The 22,283-nt window shown below is 40.0% G+C and overlaps 1 protein-coding gene across 4 annotated transcripts in view; it reads right to left on the bottom strand.

The window, feature by feature from the left end:
* The window catches only part of FGF12 (fibroblast growth factor 12), a 551,642-nt gene that overhangs the window by 20,007 nt on the left and 509,352 nt on the right, over positions 1-22,283 (bottom strand). For all 4 annotated transcript variants that reach the window (XM_084801113.1, XM_084801112.1, XM_084801114.1 and 1 more), the window contains one exon: positions 1,844-2,042. In XM_084801113.1, coding sequence (XP_084657239.1) covers positions 1,844-2,042 — 199 coding nt within the window. The remainder of the gene's footprint in view (positions 1-1,843; positions 2,043-22,283) is intronic.

Below are 22,283 nucleotides of genomic sequence, written 5' to 3'. Positions count from 1 at the left end.
ACATAAAGAATTAATAAACTCATAGAGTTTTATATTTTTCTAGCTTTCCCAAAGCTGGCTAATGGTCTTGTACTCCTTTTGCAGAAATGAAGACATCAGCTTAACTGTTAAAATAAAAATGATCCAGGAGTTGAAGGTGTTATTTGCCAAAAAAACGTTCCTAAGAATAAATATGATTCATACGGCACCTACTTCTTAGGGACCTTTCGCTCAGCTCTTACAAATCAGGCATATTTCTGCCTTTAGCTACAGTGTACCTATTATGACTTGTGTCTGGGTGATCCCTTCTTGTCCCACTGAGACGACTGTGGCCTAGTCCTCGATGACATTACTTTCTATGGCAATGACAGTGCTTCCTCTGTCTCCCAATATTAATTATATAACAGGAAGCACACTGCATGTTCCACTACACTATTGCCATTAGTAGGCATATTTCATACCTCTAGGAACATGTCCTCCAGTAAATACAGTTCTTAGTCTTTACAATTATTTGGTTCATTCACATGTTCACTTATTCAACTGACAACTTATTTATTTAAACATCTCTTTATGACATGCCAAGTAGCGCACATGACAAAAGAGAGATGTGAGAAAAATATAAAACACACCCTGCTCATTCAGAGAGTGAGTTGACCGTGAATGAGCAAAGAGAGTGGGACAATAGGTAGAGCTAGGAAAACATGATCAGCAGGAAAGTGTATGGAAGATACAAAACAGAATCCTTAATTGTACTGGTAAAAAAAAAATCAGAGAAAAATAATAACAGAAGTATGAACCATTGAATTCATCCTTTGCAAAGGTTAATTAGCAGATTAATGAATTAAAATTAGGGCAAGTGAAATTGAAAGCATGAGGTCAACAACAGTACAAGCTTAATTTCAGGTGACTAAAGACTCAAGGTGCGAGAAAAGACTCCAGAGGCATTAGGAATAATGACTGTCACCTTCCACCCACTGTTCTGAACACAGTATGATGTAGACTGTGATTGATTGCCATACTCACATGTACTGTACACCGTGCACACTCCCCAACTGACCGCATCTATGACATTTAGAAGAACGCAAGTCAACTAAGTCAAGGTTGTAGTTCACTGCCTCAATGTTTTTGCTTTCCTCAGAAAAGGAGAGGGAGCCATGGTTTATGTTAATCGAATGATTTTCAGAGAATAATGTGATGTTGACAAATGTCAAGGCCATTATTAATTTTTGGTCTGCATTAGAAAGCTTAACTGAATGCAAATACGGTCACTTAACATCCCAAGGAGAGAACTTCTGAGAGGAAAGCCATACTTTTCCTCAGTAGGTTTATCCCCCTCCTCTATTTGAAACAAGTCAGCACTATTCTTTTATTTTTATTTATTCTGTTTTCTCTTCAGATCATATAATCTTTTGCCTTTCTCTAAAGTCAACACTGCGACACACACACAACACTGTTATATTTGTTCAAAGGGATGCAGACATCAGCACCAAGCATATTTATAGAATTATTTGGAATTTTTTAAGGACTATAATAATGGTATTGACTTTTCCCCAGAGGTATTCTAAGAGATTAAATACTGTATTCGACCAAGAAGGAAACTGTATTCCAAATGGTAACTGAAATTAATTTTCTATATTCAGGAGTTTTCTAGTTTCAGTGTTCGAGCATATTTTTTCTAAGCACACATATTTGCAAGAGTTCTCTGCTTTCTCTTTTTTCTCTTTGCTGGGAAAGTTCCTATTGTGTTTTCTGAGTCTTTGTTGCATCAGTTCACTTCAGGCAAAGCTGACAGAAAAGGAGACAAGAAGACCCAGTCCCACCACACGGATCAAGGTCCATGCAAGAGAAAGAGTTGCTTTCATACCTTCAATAGGTTTTGGTACAAAATGAGATGAGGGCTTGGTTTTCTTCACTCTGTTCCCCTTCATGATTTGACCTTCTTTATTGAGTCCTAGGAACCACGCGCGGCCTGATTCCTGCTGACGATACAGGGTTGAAGAATAGATCACGTAGTAGTTTTCAAACACAGACTCCTTGAATTTGCATTCTGGGGTAAAAACATCCTGCAGAAATAAACACAGTAAAAGAGAAAGGAATTAGAAATGAGTTAGCAAAGCCTAGATCAAACCAGTATCACACATATATTCAGTGTTCAGTTAGCACCCATACAGAGAGTCGTCATACAACATCAAAAAGCAAGATTCTTTTTTGCAACCAGCCTTTAGTCTGGAGACAACAACAGCTTAGATATGGTCATTAGTTGGAGGCTATGGCCATGGATGGGTCTAAAATCTATCTAGAACAATGTGTTATCTATCAAAGCGTTTGGTCAGTCCTCATTTTAGGGGCCCTTAGCATAGACTTAAGACAACAGAACTTATCCCAAGGAACCAAAATCAAAACGCAACCACAGACAACATAAGCACACCAGATGTTCTCAAAGGGAATTTACCATATGCACAACGATCTATTACGCAGCCAAAGCTTGCTCCCTGAACACGTCAGTATGCTACTACGTTGCTTAATGCATGTGACCTTCCATTTTAATGCATTTAGAACATGGTACACTTAATAATCAAAATTTTAGATATAAAAGCCTTAAGAGTAGGTAGTAGGAGAAAATACTACTGTTGAAGAATTCTTGATGAAACCGAATGGCACCTTTATTGCAGCAAGAAATCTTATGAACATCTACTTCAGCCCCACCACTCTACTAAGAAAATCAAAACACTAAGGGGTGAGTTAAAGGATGCCTGAAAATAAAATTACAAGTCGATGGCAGAACTACCCTTGTGTTAAAAATCTTCGCCTCGCACACTGACCACATCTGTTTCTAACAACATATAATACAATTTTGTTGTCAATACAACAAAATCATGTCCTAATCTGTCAAATAATGAAATCAATTTTTCTAAGGACGAAATGCCTCTCCTATGATAAACAGATGAAAAACAACTGTGGAGATATGTTACCCAGGGATAAGCAAGTACAATCTCCCATTGCAAACGTCCTCGCCACAGAGAGTCTTTGTCACTGCACACTGGAAGGTTTTCAATGTGAGACCTCACAGTTCGGTGCATTTACACAGAGGCCCCCATAAGCGATGGCTATGCAGGAATCAAGCTGGTTGGAACCAAGTCCTTGTAGATGACACTCCTGACTTGATTTACAGAGTGCTAAGAGACAAGTAAGTGGGACGTCTCTGAAGGCCAGCTGCGCCATTCTTAAGATGCCAGTAAAGGGATTCCTTTGATTTGAGATGATTTTCACATTACTGACCAATAGATGCTACTGAGAAAGTGGAAATGGTAACAACGCTAATACATCACCACTGTTTATACTAAAACTAAAAGTGATCATTTTTCAATACTCTTTGCTCTAAAAATAATTTTTTTTTCCTGAGAATCTGGGAAATCAATGAGTGTGAGATTCTATTTAATCTCTGCAGAGTTGAAAGTGTTGATAAGGATAAGAATGTGAAGAAATTGTAGCTCCCACATACTGCTAGTGGGAGCATAACATGGCGTAATGGCTGAGAAAATAGCCTGACATTTTTCCAAAAGTATAAACAGACAGCTAGCAACAATCCAGCCATTTGATTTCTAGCTGTGCACCTACAGGAAGTGAAAAACATGTCTGTAAATGTTGTCAATCGTATTGGTTACAGAAACAACTCAAGTATCTATGAGGAGATCAACAGAGTGTGGCATAGCTATATAATATATTACTGTTCATTGATAAAAGGAACAGCATCCTGGCTCGTAGGACAATATAAATGAGCCTTAAAACCATTATGCTAAACGGAACACAAAATCATTAGGCTACACAGCGCAAATGCTACATGTTATTTGATCCCATTTATATGAAATATTACAACAGGGTTTATGATATTGCATATAATGAGCAAACAACTTCAGAGACGGAAAGTAATGGATGTCAAGTGCTACCACCGATTTGGAATAAAGCTGAGAAAGCCTGCTTCCCCCAGAGAGATGGAAATGAGTCAGAGTTAAATAGTTCTGGTATTTGTGTAACTTTGTAGAAATAAAAAAAAAAATCCACCGAACTTTAAGCCTTTAAATGTGGGTTTTATTGTGTACACGTTATGTTTTTAAGAAAGAATCAGAGACACAGACTGTCTGGAGAAGATGAGAGGAGAAAATAGCACCGTGGCCCTTACCTGGCAGCACTGGTCTTCACAGTGTGTGCTTTTTATGACATCATGTCTGTGATTATATGAAGCAGCCAAGCCACTGCCAAGTACAGGGATTACAGAGGTACATATTCAATCAGCTAAAAGTATTATTATAAGTCTTTTCAGGGTTAGTTGCTGGGCACTGAATCCAGGTCTTGTGTATGCTAGGCAAGTGTTGTGCTCTGAACTACATGCCCAGGCCAGTATTAGTCTGTTTTTCAAACCAATGGAACCCCTGAATAAAGACTGTGCTTCCAGTCCCGAACATGAGACTAGGTAAGTGGCTAAAAACTGAATTTCTATGTTTCAAGTAAAAAAAAAAAAGGAGCTAGTACTAAGAGAAAAAAGTTGATAAAAATGGACACACCTTATAATTTACACAGCCCCATGTTAACATTATCCTTATGACAAAGAGCTTACATTTTGTGGGTTTGTTGCATATTAGTGAGTTTTCTGGCATCTAGAAACCTATGTGCAAGCGAACTTGAAACAAAGTACACAGTCTTTTAAAAGCCTTTGACCAAGACTTGAGCAACTGCATACATTCAGATGGATTCTAAGACGATTCAATGACCGGCCAGACTGACAAGACATTTTGTGTGCAGTGAAGATGGTCATTCCAGGAGCCAAAGGTGACAAGACCCTTGAGTGCCTTGACTACTATTGAAAGCAGAGCCAAGGGCTGTATAAGGGAGGATTCTTTTTCCCTCTTGAACACTCACATCGCACCCTCTGAATTCTTATCTCTGTGACCCTGAGCTCTTAGGCTAACATAGGCAATTCCAGTTAAGTTTATAGAGAAACTTTTTTTGTTTCGTTCTGTTGCTGAAACAGAACCCCAGCCCACCGGCACATCACACATGTAGAAGAGGTTAAGTGCTTCCACTACAACCCAGCCCATTATTTTTTTTTAACAATTATTAATTCAGTATAATATAAGTTACTTCAATGGAATATGAATAGGTCAATATTGCTCAGAAACAAATACTTATCAGAGTTTACTGGATTCTGGTTCCAGCATTTTTCAAGCCTATTGACGAGCTCTTTTTTTTTTTCCTTCAGGACATTTCTCCAGCCAAGTCTTTCTCTCAAAAGTTCAGAACACTCACCCACATCTATCCAGATGATGTATGAATGGTGAGTCATTATTCAAGGCCATGAAGCTCACCTAGCACCCCTCACCTAGCACCCCTCACCTAGCACCCCACTCCATCCAATCTCTGTGGAATTCTAGATTGGCTCCTTCAGAGTTGTATTCTGTACCTGGGTTCCCTCCCTTTCCAAATTCATTCCCGAATCTTTTCTCTCCACTTTGACTTCGGATCCACACAGTCCCTGGCTTCCTAGTCTGTAACTGACAATTATTTCCTTCTTGGCCATGCTCTCTAACTGTGGCGGATACAGACAGTTATTAGTCTCATATCAATGCAGTTCCTTGAAGATGGAAATTTCGTGAAGAATAAGGAGGTGGGAATTCAGAGATACTAATGAGCACATGGAAAACATATTTTTTTTTATGGTTGACTACATGATCTCATTACATGCCTGTTCCTCACCATACTGCGCTTCCTAAGTGAGTCATAACCATGACTCTCTCTCTCTCTCTCTCTCTCTCTCTCTCTCTCTCTCTCTCTCTCTCTCTCTCAGCTTTTCTGTCATATAGATCCATGAAAGATGCTATTCACATAACATTAGGTGGCATTGAATTCTTCCTCCTTCAGTTTCTCGGAGCCTTTCTATTTCTTCTAATATTTAATGTCTTGTCTGTGCTGTCATGGTTTGTCTTCCTCCCGTATACCCACTGCACTTCAGTTCATGGACCACTGTTCCTGGGCACATTTTATAAATTCCAGCACATTCAGCACTCATTTTATTCTTGTTGAAATAAATAAGACTACACCAGGGATGCAGTAACGGTACAGCATAATAATATATATAGCAAAGTGATTGACAGAACAGAGTTGGTTGTATTATCCCAAACATCATTTTATTTTGATTTAAAAGCCTCATTTTCCCAGAGAAATCATGAAATTTGCAAGCAAATGGATAAAACCAGAAAAGATCACCCTGAGTGAGGTAACTCGGACCAAGGAAGACACACATGGTGTGCTCTCACTTAGAAGTCGACTCCAGCCATTTGGTACAGGATAAACACACTACAATGCATGGACCCAAAAGAAGATAAGCAACAAGGAGGATCCCATGGAGGATGCTTAAATCTCACTCAGAGGGGGAGGCAGGATAGACAGAGGAAGTGGCTGAAGAGAGGGAACAAGGTAGGAGAAGGAGCACAGAGAAATATGAGGGTGGAGGTCAGACACACATACACACATGGGGACCTTTGTCTGAACATTTTGAGACTTCGCAATTTTTTACTCGAAAATTACTGAGATTGGCTTCTTCTAAAAAAAATATCAAGATTCCTTATTAACTCATTAATGACTTGGCAAAGTAAACGCATAGTACATGGATTAATGCTACCCAGGGCGCTGGAACTGCAACTTCAGAGGCAGCCTGGCACAAATATTTAAATCCCACTGTCGTGCCTTGATCATGTTTCCTGAATTCTCTGATGCCGAATTTCAATATCTGTAAGTCGGAGCTAGACCTCACCTCGACAGTAAGGCTGCTGGTGTTATACAAGACGAGGCAAGTGTGTCAGGCATATTCCACCTGGTATTTTGCCCACCAAGGCAAGTTGTAGGCACTAACTGAAATCACAGATGAGAACCGGGCCAGCAGAAGCAGCAGACTAATTTACTCAGGGAATCCGAACACTATCTTGCATATGTCTTAAACTATGAAGGGCTAACCAAGGCTATCTTATACAAGGCTCAGCATGGCCACTTGTCTGCAGATTGCACCGACAATGTTACTGTCAGCTTCTTGCCACCTCCTGAAGAGTCATATCCTAAGGACTCTTGATTTGCTTCTAGAAGAATACCCTAAGAATAAGAGAGTGGAGGGGAGCCCAGTGGGTGAGAGGATGTAGCATCTTACATTTCACTGTTACCAAAATTATTTCCACAAATCTGAGTGTTTCACAGGCAATGTATCTATACTGGAGATTGAGAAAACACAGAACACCAAGATTTCTGCATGTAGTTAAAAGGGTGCTAAGAACAAATAAGAGTTAAGTTCTCACATTACAGTGTACAAAACTTTTGAACCATTTCTAAAAGTACAGATATGGAAGCAAAGTTGCAAATTAGAGAGAGAGAAAGAGAATATGTGTGTGTGTATAAATTAGAGTACATACATATAAATATACACTCTAATTTGTATACATGTACAATGTATATATGTACACATTTTTATATATGTATGTATGTGTATATATGTATGTATGTGTGTGTGTGTGTGTGTATATATATATATATATATATATATCTCCATGTGACATTGATTAAGTAATATCAGTGTTTTTTCCATGTGGGATATTGTACAGTTTTTTTATCATTCTGTACTATTCTTGAAAGACCTCTAAGATACATAATAAAAACATCCCCAATACACTAAAAAGCTATTTATTCATGTGCTTGGACATACCACCATTTGTATTAAGTACATGCACAAGCATAGGAACACACACACACATACACACACACACACACACACAAAACCTATGAAAACCTGTTTGGGTATTTCTGTTAAATATGCAGAATATATGTACATAAACCCAAAGTAATATTTGCTTGTATTGTACTTTAAAAAATCTACTGAAGGATGCCCATGGACAATCTTGCCATGTTTTCATTATGAGAAGGGATTTGTATGGTTAGAGGAGACCTAAAAGAAACAACTATTTTTGTAAACACATGTAAAAGGAACTCCTATTCGCCTGCTTCACTTGTCTCGGAGGACTACTGCCTGTGCCTCCCAACCTGGACCTAGTCCTGGACGCTTCTTGCCTGTGTACAGTCTAACCTAGGCCTAGACTCAGCCTCTTAAACTTATGCTTAATAAGATCACCCTTTCACTGACTTTCACAGGATCTCTGGTGCCCCATATTTGGCCATGTCCCTTTGTTGGGGAGGCCCAATGGCACTCGGAGGAAAGATAGCGGACTACCAAGAAAAGACTTGATACCCTAGCACCATATTCAGGGGGAGGAGGTCCCCCACAGCCACAGTCATAGGGAAGGGGGATTGGGGTGAAAGTGGGAGGGAGGGAGGAATGGGTGGATGCATGGGATGGGATAGAAAATGAGATGTAATAGGAATTATTTTTAATTTTCAATAAAAATATGTTATTATTTAAAAAAAAAATAAGATCACCCTTTCTTGTTCTTTCCTAACTCTGTTGGCTGGTTGGCTCAAACTCCTCTCCAAGCTGACTTATTTATTCAGCCTGGCTTCTCTCTTGGCCCCTGACTTGCTCTGTGTGGGCTCAAACTCACTCTAGCAATCTCTTCTAGTCTTCTGCTTCCTTCTCATTCCCTAGCTTGTTCTGCCTTCACCTGAATCTAGCTTGTTCTCTCTCTGAAACCTGTCTGTCTATCACTGTCCCAGGCAAAGAGCTCCCTCCTTCTCTTTCATTGCCTCTTAAGAAGCTTCCTTTTACTCTCTCTCTCCTCTTGAGAGTTGGGCATATCCTATTCTGTTAAATCTTTGTCTGATTCTTCACTTTATCTGCCACTCAAACATTACTCTCAAACATGGGTGTTTCTTTCTTCAAACTAGCTTCATCTTCGTTGTTTGAAATTAAAGGCATGTACCACCATGCCTGGACCTAAGGTTTTCTTTACCTGGAACTTGCTCTCTACCAGGCTGACCTTGAACTTGGATCTGCTTGCCTCTGTCTCCTGGATTAAAGGTGTGTTTGCACTGCAGCCAGATTGCTAGGTACCACTGATGTTCTATCAAGATATAATCTCCAGACTCCTGTAATGGAGTGCAGTTCCTGAGACTTAAGACATGCATACTGAGGTGGAAACTTCCTCTCCCAACTCATGCAACCAACAAAAACTTGAGACTGCAGATGTGTGCCAAGTGACTATCTGAATCAATGTAAACATATGGAACTGTCTGATGAAAAACAACTGGAGAGCTCCAGCACAAAGGAAGCTGAGGGAGGAGTTGTGAGAGATGAAGGCCAAGCTGGGCTTTAGATGACTTGGGGCTCCAAGACAAGACTACATAAAAATAAAAACAGAACAACCCCAACACACACACACACACACACACACACACACACACACACACACACACCAAACACACACCCCAAAAACAAATTATTGAAAGAAGATCAATGGATATCCTATTAAGTGAATGTCACAAAATAATCTAGATGATGAATGGAAGGAGAAAAACAAATCTTTTATCAGACAAATTTAGATTTTTAATGCAAGGAATATACATTTAAAACAAAATACTTATTTAAATTTGGATTATTGCATTCATTCATGTTTCAAGATTCCAATGGATCTATGCTTCCCCTCTAAGACTATCCAAGTTAATTTCAAATCTTGGATTTCTAAAATACAATGGCCTGTAATAGCTGAGTAAAAAGGCTTTGTATTGGAGGCAATATGTTACCAGAGGTGTGACATATTGTAAAAGTAACTCCATTTGTTATTTTTCTGTTGCTATGACAAAACCCCATGACCAAGGCTACTTGTAGAAGTGAGAGTCTATTTTGGACCAACAGTTCCAGAGACAGGAGAGTCCATCACCACAGGGAAGAACTGCAGCACCAAGCATCAGGGAAGGGACACCTGAGAACTCAGTTCTCCAAACAAAGCCTGCCCTCACTGGGGTGCCATACGCTTGTCAGCAAGGAGCCAGACCTCCCAAACCTACCCAAACCATGCTGCCAACTGGGGACCACATAGTCAGATGCCTGAAAACACAGTGTCCTGTCATTCAGACCACCACAAGTGTGTCCTGTCATTGTGGGGACCCAGCTCCAGAACTTGGCAGGCCACCACACATTACGTTGAAACAGTTTCTAGGAAGTAACTGCAATGTTAGGTGAGTGGCTGTAGTGAGGGAGGAATTCAGGAAACTGCTGCTGCTGTTGCTGCAGAGCTGAAGGCCAGAGAGACATCACTTGGGCTGGGCTGTGCACAGAACACTTGAGAGGCAGGGTGCCTAGAATGCTGCTGTCAAGTATGGAAGACACCACGGATCCTTTGTAAAACAATTTTTTTTGAAGGGAAAGTAAGAATGTGTGTGTGTGTGTGTGTGTGTGTGTGTGTGTGTGTGTGTGTGTACGCGAAAAGAATCCTGGGAATGTATGTACTCAGCAGGTGTGAACAGACTGAGACCTGACATTGTATCCACCTACGCCTTACAGATGTGCTCTGAGCTGCCACAGCCAAGGCTGCATGTGTTGTCACACCAGCCGCTTTCATTTCAACAGCCTGAACAGACTTTGCTCGACAAATAGTTCTGACGGCACTGAAAAGCCAGAGCTGTGTTTAACAAGCAAAAAAAAAAAATCTTGACTGTGACACTTCTTGCTGTGATGAGGAGTCCTCGGAGCCAAACATCAAAGTAAACACATTTACCTCCAAAAAGCAGATGGGGAGAAAGGAGCCTGGGTTTTCTCCTGAGACTTTGACATGCTACCGTAAAGACAGAGATCACAAACATTAATTGTTTGATTCCATAAGAGATGCTAAATACAATGGGAGTTTTTAGAATTTTTTTTTTCCACGAGCAAAAGGATCCTTAAGATTTCGAGCTGAAAATTTTGGAGCTGAGGAAAGCAAGGCTGGACAGGGGGAAAGAAAGGACCCACTCAAGACCACATGGTTGGTTAATTTATGAGTTGGGATCAAATCTTAGGAACCAGAGTTTGTGTCAGAGCGGTCATACGGTGAGGGAGGCGGTCCTCTTCCATCAGAGGTCCAGAGGAGGGGAATAGATCAGAAGAGGGAAAGAGGGACAGGGGGGGGGGGGGGGGGGGGGGGGGGGGGAGAAATCAGAAGCTAAACGCAAGGGGATAAGAATCGGATGTAATGTGAAAAATTAGAATAAATAAAAAATTTTAAAAAAGAGTTGAGATCAGAGCCCAGTTTTCAGTTCAGAGATCTACCCTCAGCATGCCGCTGCTGGTGCTGTGGCTGAGTTCGGCTCTGTCACAGATTAGCAAAGGCTTGACTTTATAATTATACACCTTTCCCATAGATTAGAGGATCTTGACCAAAGTACTTCAATTTGTGTAATAGCTGCTACTTTGATTAACTACAAGAGCAAACACTTTGTTTCAGGCCACTTATACTGTAGGTTGCAAATGTTTTCCTTGCACGGTTCTGGAAAACAAGCCTACATGGAGGAAGAGAGCACAGGATGTAACAGGTGATCATTGTATGTAAATTAGGTAAAGTTAGAACAAGCCTGATGGATGATTTTAACTAGGGATAGCTCATGGAGATAAAACATAAATTTTACAATAGAATTAGTATTTGTGGACAGACAAACTTGAATAAAAGGCAGGCTCAACTTGCTGTCACACTGTTACCTAAGGGTCTAATGAACGTACATTCTGGGTTACATTCATTTGTCCTAATGTCATTTTCTCTCTTTCTCTTTCTCTTTCTCATTCTCTTTCTCTTTCTCTCTCCCCCTCTCTCCCTCCCTCCTTCCCTCCCTCCCTCCTTCCCTCCCTCCCTCCCCCCCCTCTCCATATGGGGTTAGAAGTTGATCTTGGTCAACTCCTCCACTACTCTCAGCATTAATTTTAGAGCTAACAAACTGGGTAAGATTAGCTTGTAGGTAAGACTCAGAGGTTTTTGTTGTTGTTGTTGTTTCTACCTCCCCAGTGCTAGGATCACAGGTATATACAGACATGCCTAGCTTTTATGCTAGTGCTGGGGAGCCCAAACTAAGGCCCTGGTGGGTGTGCAGCAGGCACCTCAGTGACTAAGTCATCCCTTCTGTACCTTTACAGTGTAAAACAAAAAAGCTGACAAGTCTCTTCCTCAGAGCATCTTCTTAGACACTATGAAAAATGGTGGGCAGATGTCAAGTTCCCCCAAACAAACAGGTTTATCTCTCTTCCCCTTAACACAAAGTTTGCCTACGGATTCATGCAAATAAAAATTTAGGCCTGTCTGGATTGTGCATGTCTGCTTTCTTTATCCTAAGACTGCTGCTAAAACAGTATATGTGTATATATATATACTTTTACTTACATCTTTAGTTCATGGTCAGTTAGTTACAATTTGCATATTTGTATTTCCTTTTCTGTTGCTGCTGGGCTTTCAGGGGGAGCATGTCCTCTGAGCTATATCTGTTTCCCAGATCTCCGCCATACTAAGCTCCCTGCCCACCATCTCTGACCTTGAGGGCCATCTTCTCCTCTTTGGACCCCATCACAGAGTTCTATCTGCGACACTCTTTGCAAAACGCCTGAGGTGGATTGACGGTGTGGTTCTAGGTAACAGCTCGTTATGCCCGGCACAGCGAGCTTCCACGGCTGAGGCTCCACTGATCCATTCTCAGAACTAAAGAACGAAACTGAAAATCTAACCCAACTCTTCTCATTCTCTTTCTTGAAGTATTTTTAATTGAACCTTAAAAGTTATATTTAACAATCAATGAATAAACACTTGCAGCATCTAAAAAGTAACAACCTATTGTTTGGTAATATATTAACTTTAGTCAAAAAGAAAAACACTTAAAACTATAAAAAGAAATGTACATAATAGGCTAGAATAATTACATGTTTGAATCAGTATTTTTTTTTTCTGTGCTAAATTACAAAAAGATAACGATTTCATGTTGGGAGCCTTAAGGAAGACTTTTCTCTCTTGAATTGAGAACCAATTACATAGCAATATAAATTTATTTTAGCTTTACAAACATATATTAATATTCATAAATCACAGCATACAAATGATGCTTTGGGCCTTGGAGAATGCAAGAATGCTAATGATTCAAGTATGAACACAGACCTCATGTGAATCACTCAACACAAAAATATCCTATTTTGTACACCAAAATGTCTTACATCCTCCTACCTCTCTACATAAAGTGTGACATAAAATGTCATTTGATAAATAGTGATGTGTACATGATGTACTCATACAGATGTTTTGGTACATATTAAGCAGACTAGAATCAAGGTTATCAAATTCATTTTAAAAATGAACTCATTCCAGTATAGCCATTTTGGTAAAAACAAATGAGTAAGCTATTTCCTCTTTAGATTAATAGCTGTAAAAACTAGGGTTTCGCCTTCCATGTTAGCATTCCTACTGTCTCAGGCCTTGAAAGAGGGAGAATTAGTCTCTTTCACAGACTTATGAGTTTCCCAACTTGTTTATCTAGTACAAAGCTGTTAGTCCTGAAATTACATATACACAAGCAGTGAAAACATACTGAGCATGTTAGAGTTATTTATACACATATATGTAACAACAACGACAATAATAATAATAACAAGCCATCGATTTAAGAGGTAGTGAGGGGACGTGCGAGCAGGTGGAGGGAAAGGACAGGGGAGGGACTGGAGGGATAAAAGGAAGGGGCAAAGGATGTAATGAGATTTTCATTTTATTTATTTATTTATTTATTTATTTATTCATTGAGATTTTCATTTTAGAAAGGAAAACAAAGATTTAAAAAGCTACCCGTTCACATTTTCTTTCTGCTGATTGCTGTGTTATATAAGAAGGGGACAGTTTCGTTTTGTGTTCTGCATTTTTTTTTGTTCTCTAGAAAAATATAATAAGAAGTTAGATTGGTGGTCTTAAAAACACTTGATGAGCTGTGGTCGATGTGAATCGCCCCTTCTGCTAACTCTGTGCTCTTTTACTTGTCTCCAACTTCAGTTTCAGAGTTCAGAGTTCGTTCTTTGATGAGCAGTTGACTTTTGCCCTCTGCTGCTCGGTAAACATGCTGATAGGTTTAACCGCAGGCTTGGCTCTTCAGAGATAGTTTTCATTTTGATACATTAGGTTCCTTTTGCCTTTTGCGTATGTCCGGCTTTAATAGAGATAACGATGCTGACAGAAAGCAGAGAGGTTTTCTAAATCGGACTCCATTATTCCATAAAACAGAAAGACCCCACAATCAAAGTCCACTTTGGTAGGGGGTACCGCTAAGAGAAGCCAAGAGGCAACGCGTCACAGCGTGCTGCTCAGGATGAACTGAGCCTCACCACTTTTCTCTAATAGAACCAGCCTAGCATTCAAATTCCCAGCATTCTGCTTTTGAAAAGCTGTCTTTAAAATTCCTGTGTGGGTTTATAGTACAGCTTGAGATCAGGTATGGAGATTCCTTCAGAGGATCTAAAGGGTCCTAGAAACCTACAAGAAGAACAGGGGTCCTGCTCAAACTATGGCACCAGCCAAGGACAATACATGCAGTAAACTTCGAACCCCTACCCAGATCTAACCAATGGACAGGACATTCTCCACAGTTGAGTGGAGAGTGGGGTCTGATTTTCACATGAACTCTGGTGCCCCATATTTGACCTCATCCCCTGGATGGGGAGGCCTGGTGGCACTCAGAGGAAGGATAGCAGGCTACCAAGAAGAGACTTGATACCCTATGATCATATACAGGGGGAGGAGGTCCCCCTCAGTCACAGTCATAGGGGAGGGGAATAAAGGGAAAATGGGAGGGAGGGAGGAATGGGAGGATCAAGGAATGTGATAACAATTTAGATGTAATATGGATAAATTAATAAAATATATTTAGAAATAATAAAATTTCTATGTGGGAGAACAGGACAATATGTGAAGGAGATATTAAGTTAGACTCCACAAGCTTCTGATGCATATCGTCAGTGGTGTTGGAGCAAAGATAAAAAAGAAACAATAAAGTATTTCTGTTGGTTTCTTATGCATCTATTAAACTATAGGCAATGTGCCTGCCTGTAGTCTCTCTCTCTATTTTATATGTAAAACAGCTACAGACAGGTTAGCCAAAGTAGGAGGGAAACAGGGTTATTGTGAAGCCGACAATGTTGGATACTTTGTATTCAGTTCTAGGCTAATTACTGACATAATCATATAATTGATATAGCATTTCAGTTAACTTTTAATAATCTGTTCATGTTGTAATATATTTTAATAATCTAGCCGTGTTCTAATGGCTTTTTAATTATGTAAACATTAATAAGTGTCCCACGGAGTAAAACAGTTTGTGGAGTTATGAAACATAAGATTGTATGATGGTTTCTTTATGAATAAGGAGGAGGTAGAAGGATGCTTAAACTTTAGTAGACAGACAGAGAAAGTGAAGGGAAGGAAGAAGGAAAACAGGGAGAAAGAAAGGAAATTGAGTAGGGAAAGGAAAAGCAAAGAATATTGGTAACTTTACATCAGCACTTGGAAGTCAACTTGTGGTTGATCTCCAGGAAGTGAAGACTAGCAGAAAGTTGGCTTTGGAGCAGGAGGAGCCAGTGAGGTCTATGCTGGTCTGGGCTACATAACAAAAGAGCCCAAACTAGAAGAGAATGGGAAGGCAAGGAGGGAGAAAGCAGGAGGGAGGTAAGAAAGTGTGACATATTCTTTCCCAATTCATCCCCGTGATGCTGAGAGCTTCTCTTTGGGAAGTGAACTCTCTAATACATTATTTTATTACCCAGTAATGAACTTATAATGTCATAACTTAATAATCATGATGTTCTGCGAGTGAACTCTAGAATGTAAGTCCACTTTAGAGGCAGTTATTCTTGGCATAGGTTTTTCCTGTTCTGCATGCCACACTACCTGGCTATTGTGGAAAGTATTATTCTGGCCGTCCAAAGGTTACTATGGCATTAAGATGGAAACTATGCACTTGTTTTCGTCCCAGATTTTAATTGTTTTCCTTAAAATGCCCAAGAGGACTTCCAGATGCTCCTTCCTTTCACTGTTTGCTCTTTGTTTCCGGTCCACAAGTAATCGCCAATTTCATAATGTTGCCACTAGGTGGGGAAGTGGTGACTTGGTTCCAATGGGCTTCAGTTGGTATCTCCAAAGGCACTTATGGGTCCATGATTTTCTTTCTCTCTTTCTTTTCATTTTTCTTTCAAAAACTGCAGTAGGCAAATAAGATATAAGCTTCCAGAATGAGCTTTCAGAAGTAATTGTATGGTACACAATACCTGGATTAAAATTTTTTTTTTTTTGAGATGTAAAACAAAACAAAAGAAAGCCTAGGGCTTTGATGTAAAACAATGGGTTTTATGTCTGACTGCACCATTTGTTAGCTGGGTAAGACCCAGCGTGGCTCCTTATTTCTATGAACCACCGTTTTATCACATCAATACTTCCATCAGCACACTCATTTAAAAATTGAGATAAATGAAGCCATGTGTTGCAATGTGATTTGGAAAGAACAGTTGGTAACCACCCAGATATAACCCACTAATGTCTGATCTAACCCTAGCAGTATTTTCAAGTTCATAAGACTTCACATGGAAATCTGATTTCTCAGTTCTCATTGAAAGTCTGAAGTTCAGGCAATGTTGGATCGTTGTTCTCCCTAAGTAGGAATTAGCTGAAGTCTTCTGACTGTCTCTCCCACAGTTCTGGGGTGCACTAATTCTGATGAGGAGAAACTCCCCCAGGACTCTGACGCATTAATACCCATGAGACTACATAAGTACTTTCACCTTAGCCCACCATGTTTGCGCATGGGTATCCTGAATTCTCGTTGCCTCGTTGAAACTGCCCAAGAGGACATCCAGATTCTCCTTGCTTTCCCTGTTTGCTCTTTGCTTCCCTTCCACATGTACAAGTATCCCAGGGAGAAAATAACAACAAACAACAACAACAGTTACATCATCTCTATAGGAACTGACCTTCTCTTCTGTGACACAGACATGTCTTTCATTTCCACAATCACAGGAAAACTACAAGTGTTCAAACAATAATTATTCAGCCATCAGATTAATTTACTACGCTCAGAATTATATTGAAAATGTAACTTTGGCACCCGTCTCCTCCTCTGCCCTCTACTATGGATATAAATGTGTATGGCAGTAAAAAAAAATCCTATATTGAGGCTGAATCCAGTACCTCAGAGTGTGACTGTATTTGGAAACATGGCATTTAAAGAAGTGCTTGCCTTAACATGAGACTGTTGGGGTGAATGATAACCTGATCTGACCGGTATGTTTTTTTTTAAAGGAGATTTGATCATACCCAGAGACAAGTGCACACATGCACTGAGGGACCCAGGGGAGGAGTGGCAAGAGTGGCCACCTGGAAACCAAGGAAACCATGTGCCCCTGCTGCCACATGGATCTTGAGCTTCAAAGAGTTCAAAAATGGTCATCAAACACATTTCTGTTGTATAAATAACTAACTTAGGCTGATGTCCTTTGTGAGAACAGCAAACAGGATTTGAGACTTGATAAAGCCTTTTGTGTTTGAAAGGTAGGAAAAGAGGGGTTAGAGAAGACGAAAACATAGAACATCAAAAAGAAGTGTGGATAAAAACAAAGCAAAAAGAGCCATGGAAACCCTTGTAGTGCACATAGTCAGGGAGAATAAGGAAAACAAAAGAAGTCTAGAGAAAGAGAAAGAAAGAATTTAGATCACTTTGATCTTACATCATGCAAGCTTTGCAATGTTATCCATAAACTTTTCCAGAATAAAATAGAGTGGTCAAAGCTTCATAGCTGTTACATGGACAGTACGTATTTTAGTAACAAAACAAGCTGACACATCTTTTTACAAGTTAAATCTGCAATAGTTTTATGCTCTAGAATTTCCATGTTTCCATCAATAATTATCTTAAAGGAAAAATAATTAGTGTGTTAAAATTGAGTCCTAATATCCAATCAGAAAGTAGTTGGTTGCTCCAATCACCGTCATGCCACTGTGTACCAGTGGGTACACGTTGCCCAAAATCCAGCCTACATAGCAGTGTGAGAGCTGGCCAGCAAGGAGAAGGCTTCTAAGACGGTTCCAGGTAGGCTGCACTGTATCCTACAACAAATGTATGTTTTCTTCAGCCAAGAGTTCTTAGCAACTAATCCTAGACACCAACCAAGAGCAATGGTAACAGTCTGTATTGTTCTGATGGCCTCTGGAGCCTCTCTGACCAACGACTCATAAGTATCCCATACATAGTACTGATATATGCGTTTAGTAACCAATGGCTTCTGGAAGCTCCCTTCATATATATATTATGTAATTATCTTCAAACTAGTAGGCGACAAATGGCTTTTTCTTACAAGGTCAGTTTTGGCAAACCCTCTCCCCAAATGCTCATACCCCCTAACCTGCATGCCCCTGCTCACTTAAACCTTCCTCTCTCTAAGTGTTCCTCCTTCCAGTGTTCTTATTACATCTTAGGAGAAAATGATTGCATCGTCCTCATAGGAATGAAGATTCCAAAGAAATAACTGTGCCTCTCACTTAGCTCTGAGCCAACACATTAAAAAGAGGAATTTCCTCAGGAACCTCCTGCTGTGGGAGGAAAAGGCTGGATACTGCACCATTCAGAGGGGGAACTTGTCTCTCAGGAAGAGATTGTATATGGCTCAGACACTTTGTCAGAGATGGGGGGAGAGACGGGCTACAATAAAGATGGGCCAGGACTGCTAAGGTGTGATGTTCAGCTCTTGTCCCCTGTTTAAACCTATGGGTCATGCCCAAATACCAGAAAACTAAGGATGTAGATAGAGTCCCTAATCTCTGATACTCTGATCACATTAGTCTCTTTTTTCTGCTTTCGGCATTACCTTTTCCTTCTTTAACTGGCATGATTAGGATGGATGGGTGAGTCCAGGTTGTTGAGCTTACCCCAGTAACATGTTGACCTTTTCCTAAGAAATTCCAAATTCCAAATACAATTCCAAAATTCCAGTTTTTTCCCAAAATACATTTATTATCTTTATCCATCCTTTTAGGCTATTGTAAGAGTAATCCCATGAGAAAGCAATAACATATATTGTATAGTTACACAGGGCTACTGTAAGGATACCCAGTACCCCCCTACACACACACACACACACACACACACACACACACACACACACACACACACACCTCAGTATTTCTAGTATCAATAGCTACTTTAACATAATATGCAGAAATGTTTTCATAAGTAGCTTCAGAAAACCATGAAGTCAATAGAGAGATTAGTGACAGGAATTTAGGTGGAGGGCATGATAGAGAGAACAGGATGTTTTAAGGCAACACAATTAGCAGGAAAGAGTCTACAGTGATGGATAAAAGATAGCATACCAAACCCAAACCCTAAGAATGCACAATGGCAGAAGCAAACTCTACAGTCAACCATGGTCTTGAGTAATGGTGAAACAATACAGGGTTATCAGCTCTGACAAATATGCCGCTCTTATCAGGGATCTGGATAATGGAGACTGGTTGTCCTTCTGTCTGAACAAGGAGTACTTGAGAACTCTCTACCTTCCTTTCTGGTTTTCTGTTGGTTTAATTTTTTAAAATAATCAGGAGGGTCTTGAGGAAGCCCTATTCCCATTTTTCTGAGATAGCACCAGATAGATTTCCAAAGTGGCTGTACTAGTTTGCATTCCCACCAGCAATGAAGGAGTGTTCCTCTCTCCCCACATCCTCACCAGCATGTGGTGTCGCTTGAATTTTTGATCTTAGCCATTCTGATGGGTGTAAGATGGAATCTCAGAGTTGTTTTGATTTGCATTTCCCTGATGATTAAGGAGGTTGAGCATTTCTTTAAGTGTTTCTCAGCCATTTGATATTTCTCTGTTGAGAATTCTCTGTTTAGTTCCAAGCCCCATTTCTCAATTGGGTTATTTGGTTTGGTGGTGTTTAATTTCTTGAGTTCTTTATATATTTTGGATATTAGACTTTTGTCAGATGTAGGGTTGGTGAAGATCTTTTCCCAGTCTGTAGGCTATCGCTTTGTTCTCTTGACAGTGTCTCCTGTCTTGATGCAGAGAAATCCACAAACATGTGGAAGGACATTACAGAAGAGTAGACAATTGTGTTAAGAGTGTTTTATGTTATCATCTTATTCTGTGTCCCTCCTGTGCACAGGCAGTGCTGGGTATCGGTTCAGTATGCTCTACTTGCATCATGACCTGCTGCTCTGATAAATGTTATGAAAACTCTGATTGGGTTAGAGAGATGGTTCAGTGGTTAAGAGCATTGGCCACTCTTCCAGAGGTCCTAAGTTCAATTCCCAGAAACCATTGGTAGCTCACAACCATCTACAATGAGATCGAATTATGCACAGACAACTCATATACATAAACTATGTGAATAAATAAATCTTTAGAAAATCAGGTCTGGATCCTCGGTCTCTAAATTTTTTCTTAATGAAGAGCAAATTCAGATGACTGGTGATTTATTGACTATTTTATGAGTTGATCAACATGGAAACCTAAGCTCTTGATTAAGCTTATGAGGCCGGGCATGGTGGCGCACGCCTTTAATCCCAGCACTTGGGAGCCAGAGGCAGGCGGATCGCTGTGAGTTCGAGGCCAGCCTGGTCTACAAAGTGAGTCCAGGACAGTCAAGGCTACACAGAGAAACCCTGTCTCGGAAAACAAAGCAAAACAAAACAAAAAAAGCTTATGAGTAGAAAAGAAAAACTTCATTATCTCTTACATGTACATACATACCCCCTTTCTACCATAAAAATAATAAAACCATGGTTTTTTAAAGGGTATGTAATAAGAAAAGACCTTACTTGAGGCTTTTATTTTAATTAAGAAAGAATTTTCCTGTTCTTCTCATTTATAGTTGTTTATGTTTCAGGTTCATAGAATGACAGTATTCTATAACATAATGGGCAGAACATTTGATTTTACAAAGAACTATACCTTGGGTAGGTAAATCGTTTCATTGAAGTTTATTTTCAGGATGAGATAAACATCATTAATTGTGCATGCATATTTATACGTATATGTTATGTAATTGTATGTGTTGGACTGAGGTACAGTTCAACAGTCACTTCTGGAAAGCCACAGCCACTTTGACTCACATAGTGGTTCACAAGGTGGGTCAGAGTGTCCAAGTATGCCAAGTATGTGCCACTTTATATATGAAGCACTCTGTATCATGAAACTGTCATTTAAGTGAATTGCAATCCAGCTACCATCAAATGGTGACCCTAAGAATGTTCTCAGCACCCATGGTCAAGATAGTCATATTAGACTTTGTGAATGCAATTGCCCCCAGAAAGGATGATTCCAAAGAACAGAACAAAGTTGGAGCCAGACCCAGTGAGATCTAGTTTTGGTGACCTGGGTTTCCATGAAGTGTTTGGAAACCACCCAGAGTGCCACAAGTTCTGTGTGTTTTAAATGTCTAACAACTTTGCTCATTCCCCATGCTGTGCTGTGACTTATTTCATCCTCTTGTTTGCCCTGCAGTGTGCATGCTCTGGATTGGCATCATCCCTGTCAGAGCACAACTTTGAGAAATAAATGTGGCATAAGATGCAATCTAGCTGTATCAAGAAGAGAACAATTTTATGCCTTATGCATGGAGTGAACACTGCCACCATTGGTGCCAATTGCTGAAGCCAGGTCACATGGCACAATTGGACAGGATCTGTTACCTTCTGAGAGTGATAAAGGACCCACAACTCAATGGCTGCTCCAGTGTCTTTTCCAATACAGCTATCCCTAGGTCAGCTTTTCTTATCACCAGTCCCAGTTTTACCTCATCTGATTTACTCCCCTGCATCCTTTCTCTTGAAGATTGGATTTCTTGTTTAAACCTGGATAATGGGTCAATGATATATCTCAAACCCAAAGTCATCTCTCACGTCAACCAAGCTCAGTCACAACCACAACTTTATTTATTCCGGGATGGCTCTCAATTCATGTTGAAACACATTTAAATACCATAAAGCCCCCTGTCCTACTCGTTAGAATGCTCTTCCCCAACAGTGTCTGTATATGCATGTCAGTGTGGCTCCCTGGAAGATAACTAGACTATCGTGAAAAACAACTGTCTTTGCGGTAGCCTCTCAAGACTGAGTTTATCTGTGAGTAGATGGCATCAGATGTTCTCCATTTTCTTTTTACTGAATGGTACATGCAGGACTAGTCAGTGTGGGCAGGATGTAGAAAAAAAAGAAAAGAAAAGAAAAGAAAGAAAGGCAGAGTCTTCCAGAAATCTCTATTCCCTCTAGCTCACAAACTGCTCTATTTGTGTCTCTGACATAACTGTCAGGAATGAGTGTGGAAGATTTTGGAGGTAGTC

This window comes from Acomys minous (assembly GCF_964271855.1).
Source record: "Acomys minous genome assembly, chromosome: 11".
In the NCBI taxonomy this organism is placed as follows: Eukaryota; Metazoa; Chordata; class Mammalia; order Rodentia; family Muridae; genus Acomys; species Acomys minous.
This window is presented reverse-complemented; position numbering and strand designations above follow the sequence as displayed.